Consider the following 17,687-nt stretch of genomic DNA (forward strand, 5'->3'; position numbering starts at 1 on the left):
TTTCTAAGGGTCCTTCAGTTTAAATGGACTTTCTGGAAGATGGCAGAAATGTAATTCGTCTGCAAGACCTTAAAATCAAAATGCATAAAATTGCCAGAGAATGAACACATTTTAAGAAAATATGGGTTGGGAAGATTATGATGACACCCAGGAAAATCAATACTCAGCCTAAAAAGGATGGACTGAAAAAAAAAAAAAAAGATTTATAAATGAGATGAAAACCATGAATCTGAACAAGTTCTATTATATTCACTGCAATCAAGAAGTAGAAAGGGTAAACATGTCACTTTTTTAGTCATCTGAATTGCGACAGTATTCATTATACCTGAATAGAAGCAAAAAGACAACAAGAGTAGTTTGCTACTTTTAATAACACATTTGTCTTTAAATGAGCAGCCAAATAATTACTTTGTTTCATCAACCACCAAATATGCTTTTTCCTTTGATAATAGAAAATAAGAATGCTGTTTTCATGGAGCTAGAGATGCACAGAGAGAAAATACATAGCCTCACACCAGAATACCTTATAGAAGCAGGAAGTAATTAACGGGGCACCCATCGAACACTATGAGCTCAATAAAAAGCTTCTTTTCTTCTGTGTGCTTTCCCCATAGTTACCCTCCAAAACTTAAGACCAAAAGGACAGAGATTTTATTCTCTCTTGGAAATTCTTCAAGATAATTATTTGACATCAATACTGGTTATAGGATCAAGTAAACCAGGTAAGTCTGTGACACAAACAACCTTAAAAAAACTAGTTTAAATCCTCATGATGGTAGAACAGGATGAAAAATGGATAAACAGTGCCATGTTTGCACATGCATAAAAACAAATTAATTTCAAAGTCAATCAGTCCAGTAAATTTAATCCATCTATAATCACGTAGACTATAAACACATAAGCAATTAACCTAATCCAAAGATTCTTTAAATTTTATCACAATTCAAAACCCCAAATCCTTCCACACAATGTGCTACTTTGTAAAAACAGCATAAACCACTAACAAAAAGGTAAAAAAACAGATTTGGAGAATTCACAGATCTGATTTTTAAGTCTTACTATAAAAAGTTACAATTGTGAAGAAAGTGGGGTATTGGCAAAAAAGAAAAACAATGGAACAGAGTCCAGACATAACCTCACACATACATGGTCAACTGATTTTCCACAAAGGTGCCAAAGCACTTCAATAGCAACAGGACAGTCTTTACAACAAATGGTGTTGGAACAAATGGACATATGTTTTAAAAAAAAAAAAAAAGTGGACTTTTGGCCCACAGCTCATACTATGTACATAGTGAAAGAGTAAAAAAGTCAAAAGGATCAATTTCATCAAGGGTGGATCTTTCACATAAAATTAGTAATTTTACAATTGCTATCATTTGCCACTAGGTGGTAGAAATGCCTATAATTATCTCTCCTTATCATTCCATAAATATTCATTACAAGTTTTCAATTTACTCAAATACAAAAAAATTTAAACTCACCAATTACTCTATTTGGTAAAATAACAGTATTGTGATTAGAATATGGTAAGTAACCAAATAGTATTTGGTTAACTGTAGTTATGTGAAAGAGAAAAGTAAAATGAGAGCTGATAAGAATAAATACTGAAAGACACAATAAAACAATAAAACTGTTATTACCACAATGTATTATATAATGAATAGATATATCAGTAATAATGGGTCATCAAGAAAAGGTTAAATTATAGTTAAGAATCATTTTTTAAAAAGCAGGTAAACCAGAGAATTCTTTGGAAAAAAATTCCCAAATGCCCCACCCGAGTTATGTTTCAAAATGGTAAGAATAACAAATTACTGAAGATGAACTACAAAAGGCTGACACAATTCTCCCAGTGAACAGCACTCAAATCCTCTGCAATACCTCTCTTATTCAGGCTTTCTAATAAGCATTTCTTGTTACTTTTGTGTGCAAAACACCAAACGAAAGGGGACATGGGATTTCACAGGTGTTGTAAAATGTCAGTGTGTGCCCGAAAAGGGGTAAAAAGGGGGCCAAACTCCCTCTTCCCCACAGAGGTCAGTGGTTTGCTTCCCAGTCACTGAATTGTGAGACATAAGCCTTTGGATAGTTGATGATTTCCTCCTTTGGAGGACAAAAAGTGTAACAGGTAACATGTAAAAACTGTGGAGGCATTGTATGCAACAAGGAATAAAAGGTGTATGAAACAGTTTAATGATTTGTCTCCTGGTGTCCTAATATCTCCACTTCACAGCCCAGAGGAGGCATCTCAAAGTTCAGCAATCCTCAAAATGGCCATTATGTATATAATTGTTAAAATATTTTAAAATACTGGCAAAAAGAGTTGATTTTATTTTTAAAATCCTGTTATTTCTTTAAAATTGGAAAACACCAGATAACCAGATATAAATTATCAATACCGTCCAGATAAATGAGTGACTACTAAATGTAGTTTATTATTACCACTATAGTTTTGAAATTTCATGGGTGAAAAGATGCTTTCCAACCCAAAGTTTCCAGAAACCCAAAGTTTCTGGAAAAGTCTTATCAACTATGTATTATTAGAGCCATCTGACAGCTTTCTTAGACTTACTTCACCATGAGTTAAGTAAAATGTCTGTTCTCAAAGTAAATATAATTAACGCATTATACAAAGATAAATTTTATAAATTTACCTGTTTTGGATCTGATTTCCTGTGAATTTTATGTATTTCGTTTTTTCCATCAGTTTGGTGATTAATGTATCTATGATCACTTTCTGATTCTGAAAAGCTTCTTCTATAAATTGATATCTGAAGAAACAAGTAAGTAAATTATTTCACAGGATTTTATCTGTCTAAAATGAGGGAAAGCCCCAAAGAAATAACCAACAGAAAACTACTTAAGATAATAAGAGTATAAAGGATATAAATAATAATCAGTTAAAAATACCAAATATATCCCAAGAAGGCAGGTTTTCCTCTCCCCTCAAAATTATCCCATAAGAAAGAGGGAGTCTATTACTCATGGACACTCTTTAAATTATTTTGAAAATTTGGGAAAGACACACTTTCATCATCATAGTTTTAGAGGCTTACAGAGCTCACTTGGCAGACCTGCCAAAAAGTAATCACAGGTAATTAAGCAGATTTATTAACTATTTTATAATTTCATAATTATGAAAGTCTGATGCTATAAACAAACATTTTGAAATCACTTTTAAAGAATAAAATTGTGCTGTGGAAGTCACAAATATTTGCCTTTAGCATAAATGGGGAACGGGGAGTGGGGAGACGCAAACTCCTGATGTTATGCCTGGATGTTTTTGGCCTGGGTTTAGACTGATTATTAATTATTCCATTCTCCCCCTTTATCTTGATAATCATATACTTTTACTATTCTTTTAGTGTCTGCTCTAGATGTTACAAAATGCAGATCTTGACTTACCATCTAATATTAATTTGCACTTTTTAACCATCTTCCTAAATTATGTTAAGCCTTAGACCATGGAGTCCACATCCTAATATGTCTGTTGTGTGATATACAACACACACGACACATACCAACAGGTTTAACGCTTTGTAAGTCAACATTTACATTTATTCATTTTAATTGCTCTTATTCCATCATGCGTCATTTACCATTTTTCTTCTGCCTAAAATGTACTTTAGAGTGAGGATTCACTGGAGATACATTCTCCCAGTTTATTTTGTCTAAAAATGTCTTTCATTGACCTTTATATTTGAAAATATGTTCACTGGGTATAGAATGTTAGTTTTGCAGTTATTTTCTCTTTGCACTTTAAAAATATTACTTTCTTTTTAAATTATCTGACTGGGGATTTATGGGGCTTCTTACGTAAATATGGGCTAGATGTCTTTCGTAAGTATTATGAAATTATAAGCCATTATAGTCTGTCCTGTTTGTTGCTTCCTTCCCATTCTCTCTTCTCTCCTCCTTGGACCCCAATTACACCCTATTACCATCTTTGATAACCTTCTACTTTCCCTCTTGTTTATCAAGCTTCAATCTGGAAATTTTCTTCTTGTTCATTAATTCGTCTGTCCTGCTATGTCAAACCTGCTGTTAAACCCTCTGTTGAGTTAATTTCAGGTACTATAATTTTCAGTTCTAGACCTTCCCTTCATTCTTTTTTATAGTTTTCAGTTTCTCCATCCACATTTTCCATTTTCTCTTATCATCTTCAATATAAGATGGAGCCCTGAGGGTCTTTTTATATTGTTTGTTATCTGCTAGATTTTGTTTACACTGAATTATCTCCCAGTATACTTGGTTATTTCTAACTATGTGTTGGACCATTTTGCAAAATTCTTTAATACATCTGAAGACTAGAATGATGTTTTCTTCCTTCAGGGAGGATTTACATGTGATTCTACCAGGTACCTTGGGGCACCAGCAGTACGATTTCAATTTAATTCAACTATGAACTGAGAAGATTTGATGCTGAGCTTTAGTCCCTGTGAGGAATTACCATCTAGCTGGTTCACCTTTACAATAACAGTATAGACTTTCAGGGTCCCAACTCAAGGCCAGAAACCCTGTGACCACTGAACTCCAATCCCTGTCTTCCCAGCCCTGTGAGCCTTATTAAAAGTACTCAACATCTGGGCAAATGCCTCAAAGGGGAAAAAAAATCCCGGACTATTCTCTGTACCCTCTCAACCCAAGCCCGGTCCAGTAATTCTTTACTACTAAGCTCTAAAATTTCTAATCAATGATTTCTGTATTTTGTCCCAGTTTTCTAGTTATCCTCACTGGTGTGGTTGGTCCAAATTAACTACTCTGCCATCATTATGAGCCTAGACCATTTTAAGCAATTACTGTGTTTCCCCGAAAATAAGACCTAGCTGGACCATCAGCTCTAACGGGTCTTTTGGAGCAAAAATTAATATAAGACTGGGTCTTATATTAATTTTTGCTCCAAAAGACGCATTAGAACTGATGGTCCGGCTAGGTCTTATTTTTGGGGAAACACGGTATACATGTATCAATTAATCAGAATCTTACTGTTTAAATCAGTGGTTGTGAACTGAAATGCCTATGAAGGTCAGATTTAAAAGTAGGCTTTAGGTGGGAACTATGATGACTCGGAAAAGGTATGTCTCATTCTAAAGAGCACTAAAGTCAATTCCAGTCAAATGTTGACATGAAAGTATATGGGGTCCAGGACTACAATAAGCTTCCATTTTTCTCAAAGTACCAAAACTCTAGTTTTTCGTTTTGTTTTGTTTTTAAATGTAAAATTTCATTTTACAACACTGGCAACTAATGCCACATATTTCAAAACAGTGTGTAGGCCAGTGTGAGGTTCTTAACTCAGGGTGATTTTGCTCCCTAAGGCATTTGGCCATATCTGGAGACATTTTTGGTTGTGACAACTGGGAGGCTATGATTGGAACCTAGTGAATAGAGGTCAAAGGTGCAGTTAGCACCATACGATGCTCCGGCAGACCCCCACAACAAATAATTATCTGGCTCAAATGTCAATAATGCCAAAGTTGAAAAATGCCTAACTAGGCCAACACACTGCGGCCAAACAAAACATTATCTGCAGACTGCCGTTTGGCTGGGTGCCAACAGTCCTTTAGTCTTCATAAAGCTGTATTACAAATCTATGCATATAATGAAAGACGCTGGTACCTATGCTCTTTATGTTCTAATAACTGGCAGTCCCGACATGTCAATTTGTCACATGTTTCACAGTAAAGCTTTAGCTGCTCCTTCTTATGAATAGGACAAAACACTGGTCGTTGACTGGTCACACCAACTGCCTCTGTAGAAACAATGGGAGGCACAAAGAAGAAAATTAACATATTTCAATAGTAAATAATTATTAGGTTATTTATTTAAATTTGAATCCACTGGGATATAAAAGAGTTAGAGTTTCACCAACATCACTTCACTAGGTTTTACAGATATCACAATATTAAGTATTTTCAGGATTTCAGAAGGAAAATATAAATGAGCTTTCACTTTCCCATGTATAAATTCAAATTAATTCAAGAGAAAGAAAACGTGCAGCTAAAAAGATGCTTTGTGGAATTAAAAAGTCTCAAGAAAAAAGCCCAGATAAGTGAGTGTGAACCAATTAGATGTTTTCTAGTCCAAATATGGGAGGAAATTTTTTAATACAATTCAGAAAATCTAATAAAAATGTGTAAAAGGTGTGGTAAAAAAAAACCAAAAAAACTATTTCCCCACTTTTGCAAATATACTAACAGAGGATAGCCATTAACACAGCAATAATCATAAAATTTTCACTACTATATTGTAGTCATCCGTGTAACTTTTCAATAGTCATCCAGAATAGGGAAGAAACTGGGCAATGCTTATGTTATAATGTTAAATAAATGTTAAATAGAACACAAATACATCGATTGATTAAACAGTAAACACCAGTTATCTCACTACTAATTAAAGGTAAACATTTCAGAAATAATCCCACGTACTGAGATAACCATTATTAATAATCTGCTGTGTGTTCCTGTGTTTAACTACACATACCAGTGGGTATACTTTTTTTTATAAAATTTTAAAACAGTAGTAGTACACATACTGTCTTGTAAGTTTTTTTTTTTTTTACTTAACCTTTTTTTGCCCCCACTTAACTCTATCTTAGATAACTTTGTGTTAGTAAATATATCCACTTATTTCTTAACTCTATAGTATTCCATCAATAGATATACCACCTGCCAGTGGACATTTGAATGTTTCTCACTTTTCAATATGATAATGCTGAAATAAACATATGAAATGTATAAATTATTGGATGTTTCTGTACGACAAATTCCTAGAATTGTTGGGTCAAAGGGTGATTTATATACCCATAAATAAATGGTCCTCCAAAAAATGGTACTAATTTGTACTCCTACCAGTGTACAGTGGCTATTATCTTACTAATGGGGCTTTCTCAATATTTTTAACTTTCACCATTTTGATAAGCCAGAAGGGGGTGGAGATTTCACTACCTTTGGATGCATTTCTTTAGTAATTGAGATCGAACAATTTAACACATTCATCAGCCATTTGCATTTCTTTTAAGAATTATCTGTTCATAACCTCTATTACTTTTCTGTTTTCTGTCCAGTTGTCTTTATCAATTTGTAAACATATTTAATAACTTACCTGCCAAAGATCTGGTTTATGGTATTTTTTTCCAAGCCCATCATTAGAATTTTTAATAGAAAAATTTGTTTTTATTTTTTTATTGCTTCAGTTTTTGAGAAATGCTTCTAAAAAGGCTTTCCCATTTCTAGTTATAAAAATGTTTATTTTTTTTCTCATATAGTAAGCTTTTATGGTTTGTTTTTAATGTAAATTTTTTATTTATCTGAATTTTCATATATTACCCATATTTACAAAATATTTAAATGTGTGTCAGCAAGTAGAATGAATTAATAGACTCACATTTGCTAAACATACTATAATAAAACTATAAAGTTGAAACCAGAAACAAACGAAACCCAAGCACTGGGAAATTTTTTTTTTCTTTTAATGAATTCTTGGGTTCATAATAATCACATTGACCAGCAACTTCTGTTTTGCATCTAATACACATCATGGCCCTCTTTCCATATCATTACTTATAATCTACCAAAATAGAAAATAACAAACACAAAAACTCATAAATCCCCAACTACTTGGTAACCATAAATGCAGAATATCTACAGAATAGCAGAAATCGAAATGGCAAATCATAAATCAACCTTTGAAAGGCACTTGTAATTCTATAAGTGAAAATATATTTCAAGTACTTATCACAAAGAAATTAATAACAAAACTTTAAAATAAAACTAAGGTAAGCTGAGAGAAATTAAAGATAGTATTAGTGAACTAAAATAAATATAACAGATAGATAAATTTAAGAGCTGTTTCTGTGGATAAAAAGAGAAAGACAACTACTACCTACTCAGATTAAAAAAGAAGGTAAAAATATATAAAATTCAGAATGTAAAAAGGGAAATAACCAGATAGAGAAAATTAGCAATGTTTAAAAGAAAATTAAAAGCACAACACATCAAGACCAAGTGGAATTAATTCCAGCAATTAGCAGACATTTGGTCCTGTCCAAAATGTCCACTGAGACATTTGATCCATGCTGCAAGGTCCTTGGTATTTGGTTCTGTGCAGAACATCCATGGAGACATTTGGTCCATGCCAAAATGTCCCTGATATGTGCCATTACCAGCTAGGCAACCGAAACAAGAAGGGTTATTATTGGCAATACAGCCATAACTCAACTATTGGACCAATCAAACATGATAATGTTTTTATGTATTAACATTGCAAACTGAAAGTATAAACAAACACTACAGGTTATATGAACCCAGGTACGTTTTCTAAGCGTGGACGTTTTTGACAGGACCAAATTTGAAGAATCTTTGGTTGGGGGGGGGGGGGCGGCTGGTTAGCTCAGTTGGTTAGAGCGTGGTGCTCTTAACAGCAAGGTTGTTGGTTTGATCCCCACATGGGCCACTGTGAGCTGTGCCCTCCACAACTAGGTGGAAACAACTACTTGATTTGGAGCTACTGGGTCCTGGAAAAACACACTTAAAATAAATAAGTTGTTTTTTTTAAAGAAAGAAAAATAAAGAATCGTTGGTGTGGATCAAATTTTCCAGTGGATGTTTTTGGACAGGACCAAATATCTTGCAAGGATTCCAGCAATGCAAAGATGGTTCAATATTAGAAATCTGAATATCCTCATAACTCCCTGCACCCTTCTTCTTAATATTCATGTCATCTGGGCATCATGGTTGACAGGGTGACCATATAGCCTTAGTTGGCTTGGGACATCCTGGTTTGTACTTGCTGTACGGGAATAATTATTTACAGAGCTTTTGATTTAGATAATTAGGACATCATATCACCCATTTATAGCCTTCCTTTATTTATCGAAGAATTTAGATCCTGACTCACAGTCATTCTTCCAGTACTAAGAAGTCTCATCATCATCTGTCCTCCAAACTAAATCCCCAAATCTGAGTTTGGTACGCCTTTCATGTGCTCCCATAAAACTTGTGCGGCTAAACTACATTTGCTAATTTGTTCATAGTCTTCACTATACTAATAACTCCTTAGGGTAGGAAGTGTCTGTCACTAGGTACCTTTTCATCTCTAGTACCTAGCAAAGTTCCTGCAATGTAGACCAGGCATACAAACACTGGTTGACTCAATGAATAAAAAGCAGTAAAACAATTTTTAAACAAAAATATATTAATGAGGCATAAAAATGAATGAAATTTTGATAAATGTTACAACACCGATGAACCCTGACAATATTGTGATAAGTGAAATAAGCCAGATATCAAAGGACAAATACTGTATGGTTCCACTTGAATGAAGTATCTACACTAAGCAAATTCACAGACAGAAAAGTAGATTACAGATTAGCAGGAGCTGGTGGTAGAGGGGAATGGGCAGTTATTACCGAATGGGTACACAGTTTCCTTTTGGGGTGATAGAAAACTTTTGTAAATAGACAGTGGTAATGGCTGCATAACACTGTGAATGCAAGTAATGTCACTGAATTGTACACTTAAAAATGGTTAAAAATGGCAAATCTTAAGTTACATGTACTTTACTATAATAGAAAAGATATTAGTGAACTTTACATTATCAGCAACAAAATAAGAACCCTGAAACCATAACTACATAAAAAGCAAAGCTTATCTGGTTATCTATGTATTAAATATCACAAAACAGGTTTACTATAAGAATATCAGAGGAAAAGAGTTGCAAAGCTTTTTTTAAGCCCATCCCTTGTCATCTTAGAAATATAAGAAGAGATAAGAGAGAAAATAAGTTTAAAAAGCAACTTTTACTTTTTCATTTGCTGTACATTTACACCAAATTAAGGCATGTATAGGAAAAGCAGGTTGGGAGTATGACTACAAGGCAGAAAGATTCTATTAATACATCTATTCACACTTACAAATACTTATTAGTTCAAATTTCAACTACAATGTAGACCTCTCCTTATTTAAAAAAACACAAGAGTATACTTAATACTTACAAGAGTGCCAAAACACGTCAGTGTACGAAGGAAGAAAAGATGGTGGGAGGGATGGAGAAGAAGAGAGAGTAAAAGAACCAATTCATTACCTGGAGATACTTCCTCTTTCTGTCTCACAGTGTGGTCTTTTGTGAACTTCACCCTTTGATGAGCTCGGATGCATGTCTTGCAGAGCCATTCAACACACTCTACACAAAACCCATTAGCTTCTGCGTTGTCCTCACAGCTTGTACACACCTAATAAAAAAACACGCTACATCAGTTTGTGATCAAAACTAAAAGGTGGTCATACCATAGTCACATAAATGATACACCAACCCTACTTGACTCTGTCAGTTATCTTCGTAGCACTGTTTGTAAATTGAAACTGACATGTTTTAAATCATAAACATATGAAATGGAAATATAAGGACATTGTCCTTAGTTCAATATAGCCAAAATTACAGGCATGATGTAAATGTTGAGGACACAACAATCAGGAAAAGCAAACAGTCCCTGCCCTTTGATACCGTGACTCATAGATGGAGCATGGGTTCAAATTCAAGTTCCCCCACTTACTAGCTGAGTAGTCTTGGACAGGTTACTTAAAATGCTTATCTTTAAAATGAGGGTAACAACATGGATTTCAATGAGTAGTTGTGAAGATTAAACATGAGGCAGACAGACATTGTTGGAATAATCACACTAACACAAAACTACAAACTGAGACGTGCCATAAAGGAAAAGTATGAGAAGCTGTTAAGAACATTTGCTGGAGGAAACTGATCCCATGTTAGTGGGGTTAGAGGGTTGGGGAAAGTGAGCGATTACCCAGGCAAGGCTTTCTCTAAGGAGATCATATTAGCACTAAGATATGAAACTTGAGTCACCGATTACTGATGAAAAGCCTTTTAGGCAGAGAGAACAGCGTCCGGCAAGAAGAGCACGACAGGATCAAAGACCCGACAGAAAGGCAGTCTGATGCAGTGGAGACCGAGGGGAAGACTGGCCAGAGGCTGGTGGCGAGGCCGGCAGGAGCCAGAGCACTCAGATCACAGGGCGCTTTGGTCTCTGTCTAAAGAAGTCTCCTAAAAGATCTTAAGTAAATAAGTGATTTGTATTTTTAAAATCACTACTACAATGTAGAGAACAGATTAGAAAAGGGGCAAGTGTTTCTGCACAGAGTCAAGGAGGCGGCTTTTTCAGTGGTTTGGGTGAGAGTGGGCAGAAGTAGACGCGAATGAGGAAGGCTGAGGAAGTGAAACTGACTGGTGTAGAGCATGCACTGGATACGGGAGGGGAAGATAGCTGCTGTTTCCAGCTTGTATAACTGTGTAGATTGTGTGCTCTGAGGACAGATGTTAAAGTTACGCAACATATAAGCAGCTCTATATCATTTGTGGTTGGTGAAAAAAATTTCCCCAGTCAGTGGTTTACATTAGCCAAATTCCAAATACCTGGATTACATTTCCATAAACCAAAACCTGCCTCTGCCCAGCTCTTATCTTCAACCTTTCTAACATCATCTGATGCCTCTCCTACCTCCCAGAAATCATTTGGATTCCCCGATTGCTCCAGATCCTCTTACTTCTCTGAATGACCCTCTGGATCTCACCACCATTCTTTTCCCTTTGATTCTGTAGATTTTTGTTAGACCTGGGGATTGGTCTCATCCACTCCCTTAGCTCCAACTGTCACCTCTATAAAGATGTCCCCTAAAATAGAATCTCCACACTATGCTTCCAAAAGGGATGAGGGATCTCTATATATACTGCTAGGGAGGGCTCTCCAGTACCATATAAAGTAAAATTTAAAAAGCAAAGTGGAAAAGTATATCGTGCTACTGCATACATTTTTTAAATTACTTAAAATTATATATTAAATATTAAAAATGAAAGGCTAAACCATTAAAGAAATTAAATGGCTACCCATAAGGTAGAGAAGAAATAAAGTAGATGGGTAGATGAGATAAGGACAGAAGTCTGAGTTCTCTGAATACACTGTGTCATAAATTCTCCTTTACAACTATACAAATGGTTTATGTGTATTTATATAATACAAATTCAAATTTAAAACCTTAAATCCCTAAACTTCAAAAGCATAATGAAACAAATGAACCTATCAAGTGGGTGGCTTAACCATACACAGAATTATTTGTTTCAAGTAACTTTAAAACATAATGATTTGATTGAATATCTCCGGTGTATACACATAGTCCTGTAGTCTTTCTTGCTTCCTGTTTTGACAGAAATAACTCTATAATTTCTACTTTTAGCACCAGCTCTATTCTACATCCTTATTCTGCAAGTCGTCTTTATGCTTTACGAGCTGGCTTCACATTAGATTTCTTGTACAGGTGGTGCCGCAGAGAGTATACAATGCTGGGGGAAAAAGGGACTACCTTGATCATCTTAGTTGGCTTCTTATTTGCTAGCGATTTCTGTGACCATCATATCAACCAATGCTGCTTCACCCCTGCCGCAGCAGTTCCTTCCCACAGCAACAGTTAGCTCTAGCTGCCAGTTTTCCCAATACTTGTAGAACCAGCTTTAGAAATGCCAATAGCACAGGCCTACTCCTGCTCCTTCCAGATCTGGGATCCCAAGGCCAAAGGCTCCGAGATCAGCACAAGCCAAGCAGTACCTTCTCTTCAGGTGTTTGAACTGACATTGCATAAGCCTATTCCTCTGCCTCCTAATAATTCCACATTTTTGCCTTTGTTCCCAAAGCAATCTTGAGAAAGAATAAAGAAGTACCATGCCACCTAATTTCAAACTACATTACAAGGCTACAGTAATCAAAACAGCATGGTGCTGGCATAAAAACAGACACACAGATCAATGGAACAGAATAGACAGCCCAGAAATAAATGCACGCCTATATGGTCAATTAATCTATCATGAAGGAGGCAAGACTACACAATGGGATAAGACAGTCTGTTTGATAAATGATGTTGGGAAAGTGGACCAATACATGCAAAAGAATAAAACTGGACCACTTTTTTATACCATATACAAGAATGAACTAAAAATGGATTAAAGACTTAAATATAAGACCCCAAACCATAAAACTCCTAGAAGACAACATAGGCAGTAAACTCTTTGACATTGCTCTTAATAATATTTTGGGGGGTAGGTCTGTTCAGACAAGGGAAACAAAAGAAAAAAATAATCAAATGGGACTATATCAAACTAAAACATTTCTGCACAGAGAAGGAAATAACCAATGAAACAAAAAGACAACCTACTGAATGGAAAAAGATAGTCACTCACAGACACGGACAACAAGTTTAGTGGTTACCAGAGGGTAATGGGGGAGGGAAGCTGGTAGAAGAGGGTAAAGGGGGTCAAATACATAGTGATGGTAGGAGAACTGATTCTGAGTAGTGATCACACAATGTGATATATACAGAGGGTGCCACAAAATGTATACACATTTTAAGAAATGAAAAAAACTATTAAAATTGTAATAATATATACTGATAACAAAAGATGAATACAAGTCAAGTGTATACATTTTTTTGGCACCCTCAGTAGATGAATTGTAGAATTGTACACTTGAAACCTATGTAATTTTACTAATCACGGTCACCCCAAAAATTTTTTTTTAAAAAGATAGTCACCAATGATACATCTGATAAGGGGTTAGTATCCAAAATACATAAGGAACTGATACAAGAACAAGAACAACAACAACAACAAAAACCCCCAAACAATCTGATTTAAAAAATGGGCAGAGGACCTCAACAGACATTTCTCCAAAGAGGACATACAGATGACCGACAGACATATGAAAAGATGCTCAACATCACTAATCATCAGAGAAATGTAAATTGAAACCACAATGATAGAAACAAACTCGTAGATATAGAGAACACATTTATGGTTGCCAGATGGGAGATTGGAGAGAGATGGGTGAAAAAGGTGAAGGGATTAAGAATTACAAATTGCCATTTTAAAAAATAGTCATGGGGACGTAAAGTACAGCAGAAGAAATATAGTCAATAATATTTGAATACGTTATGGTGTCAGATGAACGCTGGACTTATTGGGGTGATCATCCAATTATATAAATGTCTAATCACAATGTTGCACACCTAAAACTAATATGTATATCAACTGTAACTGAAGAGATTTTTCTGCTGAAAGGGACTGCTGAAATGGTGGCACCACCCTCCTGGCAGTGAGGCCTCTCTCATCTTCCACACACTGTCCGGTAGATCAAGTTCTGTGTGGACTGTAACTTACAGCCCCCGTCCTTTCCTCACCCTCACCATGCTCGTTCAGCTCTCACTACCTCTCGCCTAAATGAACATAAACTTACTGAAAACTGGCTATAAAGACGCATAAAGCAGCATCCTAAATTTGGCCTTTAGATTTGAATGCCTTTAATTCTCATCTCTTATCATAATTTTATGTCATAGCATTACTCCACCCTATTACTTACGCTGCTTTGCTTCTGAATTTTCTGGATTGAGCATTCCCATGTACTACTAGTGTTCACCTGATGAAGTATAGTTGGTGTGTAATATGACTAAGAAAATATATCCAATATAAATATTATCACATATGAAGCAAAGTGACATGGCACTCTAGACGACAGAAACAAAATCACTAGTATTGAGAATGGAACTTTCAGAGGGGTTAAGTATTTGACACTGCAGTTCATTCACATAAATAATGTTGTTTCCATTCCTTAGTGCTGGTTTCACAACAATTAGAAAGTTTATTCCCTGCACCAAACCCTGTTTTGGCTTTTGGTGAAAGTTCACATTAGGAAGAGCTGTGGATACTTTTGAAACAAAGACGTATTTTAGTGAGCAGTGGCTGTTTGTTTAAAGTGAACCCTATATTCCTCTAGTTCCAAGAAGAAAAAAAAAGCTGAAAATGAAAAGCACAGACACCGAGCTGTGTGATAACTGAGAAGTCCTAAATATTACTCATTACTTTTTAGAGTTTTACATTTTCGACTAATAATCATTTTTCCATCATCAGATTCAGTTCCTTCACAGATCTTCTGTTCCAAATTAAAGGAACTGCCTAGAGAAATCACCAATGAATCATGATCCAAAAGCAGACTTATACACTACACTTAGCACATACTGTAGAATTAATCATAGCTTACCTCCATTGGAATCCTCGAGTTTATCCACTAGGGACCTGACATTTAGACTTAAGGAGCCAACAGAAACGTTCTACATGTGGGTTATGAAATAGGGACCCAAGAAAAGCTCCACTAGATCTCCAAATGCAACACTTTGAACAATACTACCAAGTGGGCTTTCAAAGAAATACCATATAGAAAAGAAGACTTTTTTAAAATACAGAAACCGTACTGATCAAAGACATGGAAGTTTTCATATGTACCATTACAGAGTTTATCATTAAAAAAGGAAAAAGTGAAAAAAGGAGGGCTTGAAATAAAAAAATCTAATTGTCACAACAGAGTAAAATTACAAAGAAATGAAATAATGTCTAATATAGAATAATGGCTTTCTGTAAGAGGATAGGGAAGGTGGGAGTACAATCAGGGCTTCTCTATGGCACTGCTTTAGTCCTGAAGATGAATTATTCGTTCTTTATATACCTACATACCTTTAACATATTACATAATTCCATAGATATAATACTCTAATGTTGGATACCCTTTATTTTCGAGTCCTCCCACATGTTAGGCTGCCTCATTAAGAGGAGGCAAAAGATTCAAGACCTAATACACTTACCTGATTAGACTTTTCTACTGTACTGCTGGGAACCTCAGTAGTATCTTTCACAAAAAAATTGTCTATGATGTGTCTCTCTGCACATTCCTGGCTGCAAACTGGACATCGAATGACTCCAACTGGAAAAGACAAAAATTGCATTCTATAATAAGTTCTTTTTAAAATTGAGGTATAATTGACATAACATTATATTACTTTCATGTGTACAATATGACTTGGTATCTCTACATATTGCAAAATAATCACAATAAGTTCAGTTAATATCCATCACCATACACAGCATCAAAAATCTTTTTCTTGTGGTGAGAACTTCCAAGATCCACTCTCCTAGCGACTTTCGAATATGCAATAGTTATTATTAACCATAGTCACTATGCTGTATGCTATATTTCCATGACCTGTTCATTTTATAACTGGAAATTTGTACCTTTCAACACTCTTCACCCATTTCATTCACCCCAACCCCCTCCTCAAGCAAACACCAATCAGTTCTCTCCATCCATAAGCTCGCATTTTAAGCTTTCATCAAATAGACTGAGCACTAAACCAAAATCTCTCATCTAAACTGTGAATAGGTTCTTTTACAGTGTTCAGTCCCTTCAAATTCATACCTGCTGTTAGCTAACACAAAGCAACTCAGTTTATGTACATATATGGATTATATCTGTGGGTATGTGTATACATACGCTACACCTAGTACATTAAATGAATAAATCCTCATAATTTTAAAGGAGTTGCCCCTCCAAATAAATATCCCCGTGGGCTACTCTTTTTAGTTTTGAAACTTCTCTAACAGTGGTTTTCAAATAGGGATGTCCAGAACCATACAGGAGCTTCTGAAAAGAACAGCAAGTTCTGGGTCTCTCTGGGCCTATAGAATCAGGATTTCTCAAAGTGGAACACAGACATACTTGATTTGTTTAAAATCTCCATGGGAGATTAAGCTATTTGCTTCCCTTTAACAAGTGCAAATAATGTTCTTTAGGGGAAAAAAGAAGAATCATCTTTCACAGTACTTAGTAAAATAATAAATAATTATGAGTTAAAAAGCTAAATTTTTAATTACATTTTAAAAAATCTAATATAAACTTCTGGCTGTAATTTGTTCCAAGGAGACTGCAATAAGGTTCTCAGATATATTATTGTAAAATGAAATGCATAAAAACGAATACAATCTAATCCAAAGGTCAATTTCATTTGTATATACAAGCTATAAACAAGTATTTTTAATTAAAAAAAAATCCATTTTATAATAGAAACAAAAATACATTAATATTTAAGAATACATTTTTTAAAATGTATAAGGCCATGTGGAAAAACTTGTCAAGCTATCTTTAGAAACCTTAAAAAAATTACCGGGGCAGCCCCACTGGTTCAGGACGTTGGAGTGCCATACTCTTAATGCTGAGGTCGGGAGTTCGATTCCCCCATGGGCCAGTAAGCAGCGCCCTCTACAGTTAAGACTGTGAACAACAGCTCTCCCTGGAACTGGGCTGCCTTGAGAGCTGGCCGGGGGCGAGCTGCTGTGATTGGCTGATTGAGACCAACTGCCTGGAGGGGGTGGGGAGCACAAGCCAGGGAGCTCAACTAAACCGAGAAACAATGGTTTGAACTGGAGTGAGTGAGTGAGTGAGTGAGTGTGTGTGTGTGTGTGTGTGTCTGCGCGCGGAGGGGGGAGAGGAGGAAGGGGGGAAAAACAAAATTAATAAACAAATACTAAAAAAAGCAAAAACCAAAACCTCAGTAATGAAAAAACCATGTTCATGATGGTGAAGATGGCAAGTTTCCCCAAACAAATCTATAGATTCAATGCAGTTTTAATTTCAATAGAATTTTGACAAGCTGGAGGACATGCCTACCAAATAACGACTTACTGTAAGACTACAGTAATTAAGATGGTATGATATTTATGTAAGGATAAACAAAAGTGGAACAGAAGACACATACCAAAAACAGGCTCACATATACTCGTATGTACATTTTATATGA

The 17,687-nt window shown here is 35.4% G+C and overlaps 1 protein-coding gene across 2 annotated transcripts in view; it reads right to left on the reverse strand.

Annotated features, from left to right (window-relative positions):
* The window catches only part of TRIM24 (tripartite motif containing 24), an 83,336-nt gene that overhangs the window by 27,383 nt on the left and 38,266 nt on the right, over nucleotides 1–17,687 (reverse strand). For both annotated transcript variants that reach the window (XM_019750550.2, XM_019750540.2), the window contains exons 2-5: nucleotides 15,699–15,817; nucleotides 10,087–10,234; nucleotides 5,623–5,755; nucleotides 2,658–2,774 (exon numbers count right to left, since the gene is read on the reverse strand). In XM_019750550.2, the coding sequence (XP_019606109.2) occupies nucleotides 2,658–2,774; nucleotides 5,623–5,755; nucleotides 10,087–10,234; nucleotides 15,699–15,817 (517 nt within the window). The remainder of the gene's footprint in view (nucleotides 1–2,657; nucleotides 2,775–5,622; nucleotides 5,756–10,086; nucleotides 10,235–15,698; nucleotides 15,818–17,687) is intronic.

Source organism: Rhinolophus sinicus, linkage group LG11, assembly GCF_036562045.2.
Source record: "Rhinolophus sinicus isolate RSC01 linkage group LG11, ASM3656204v1, whole genome shotgun sequence".
In the NCBI taxonomy this organism is placed as follows: Eukaryota; Metazoa; Chordata; class Mammalia; order Chiroptera; family Rhinolophidae; genus Rhinolophus; species Rhinolophus sinicus.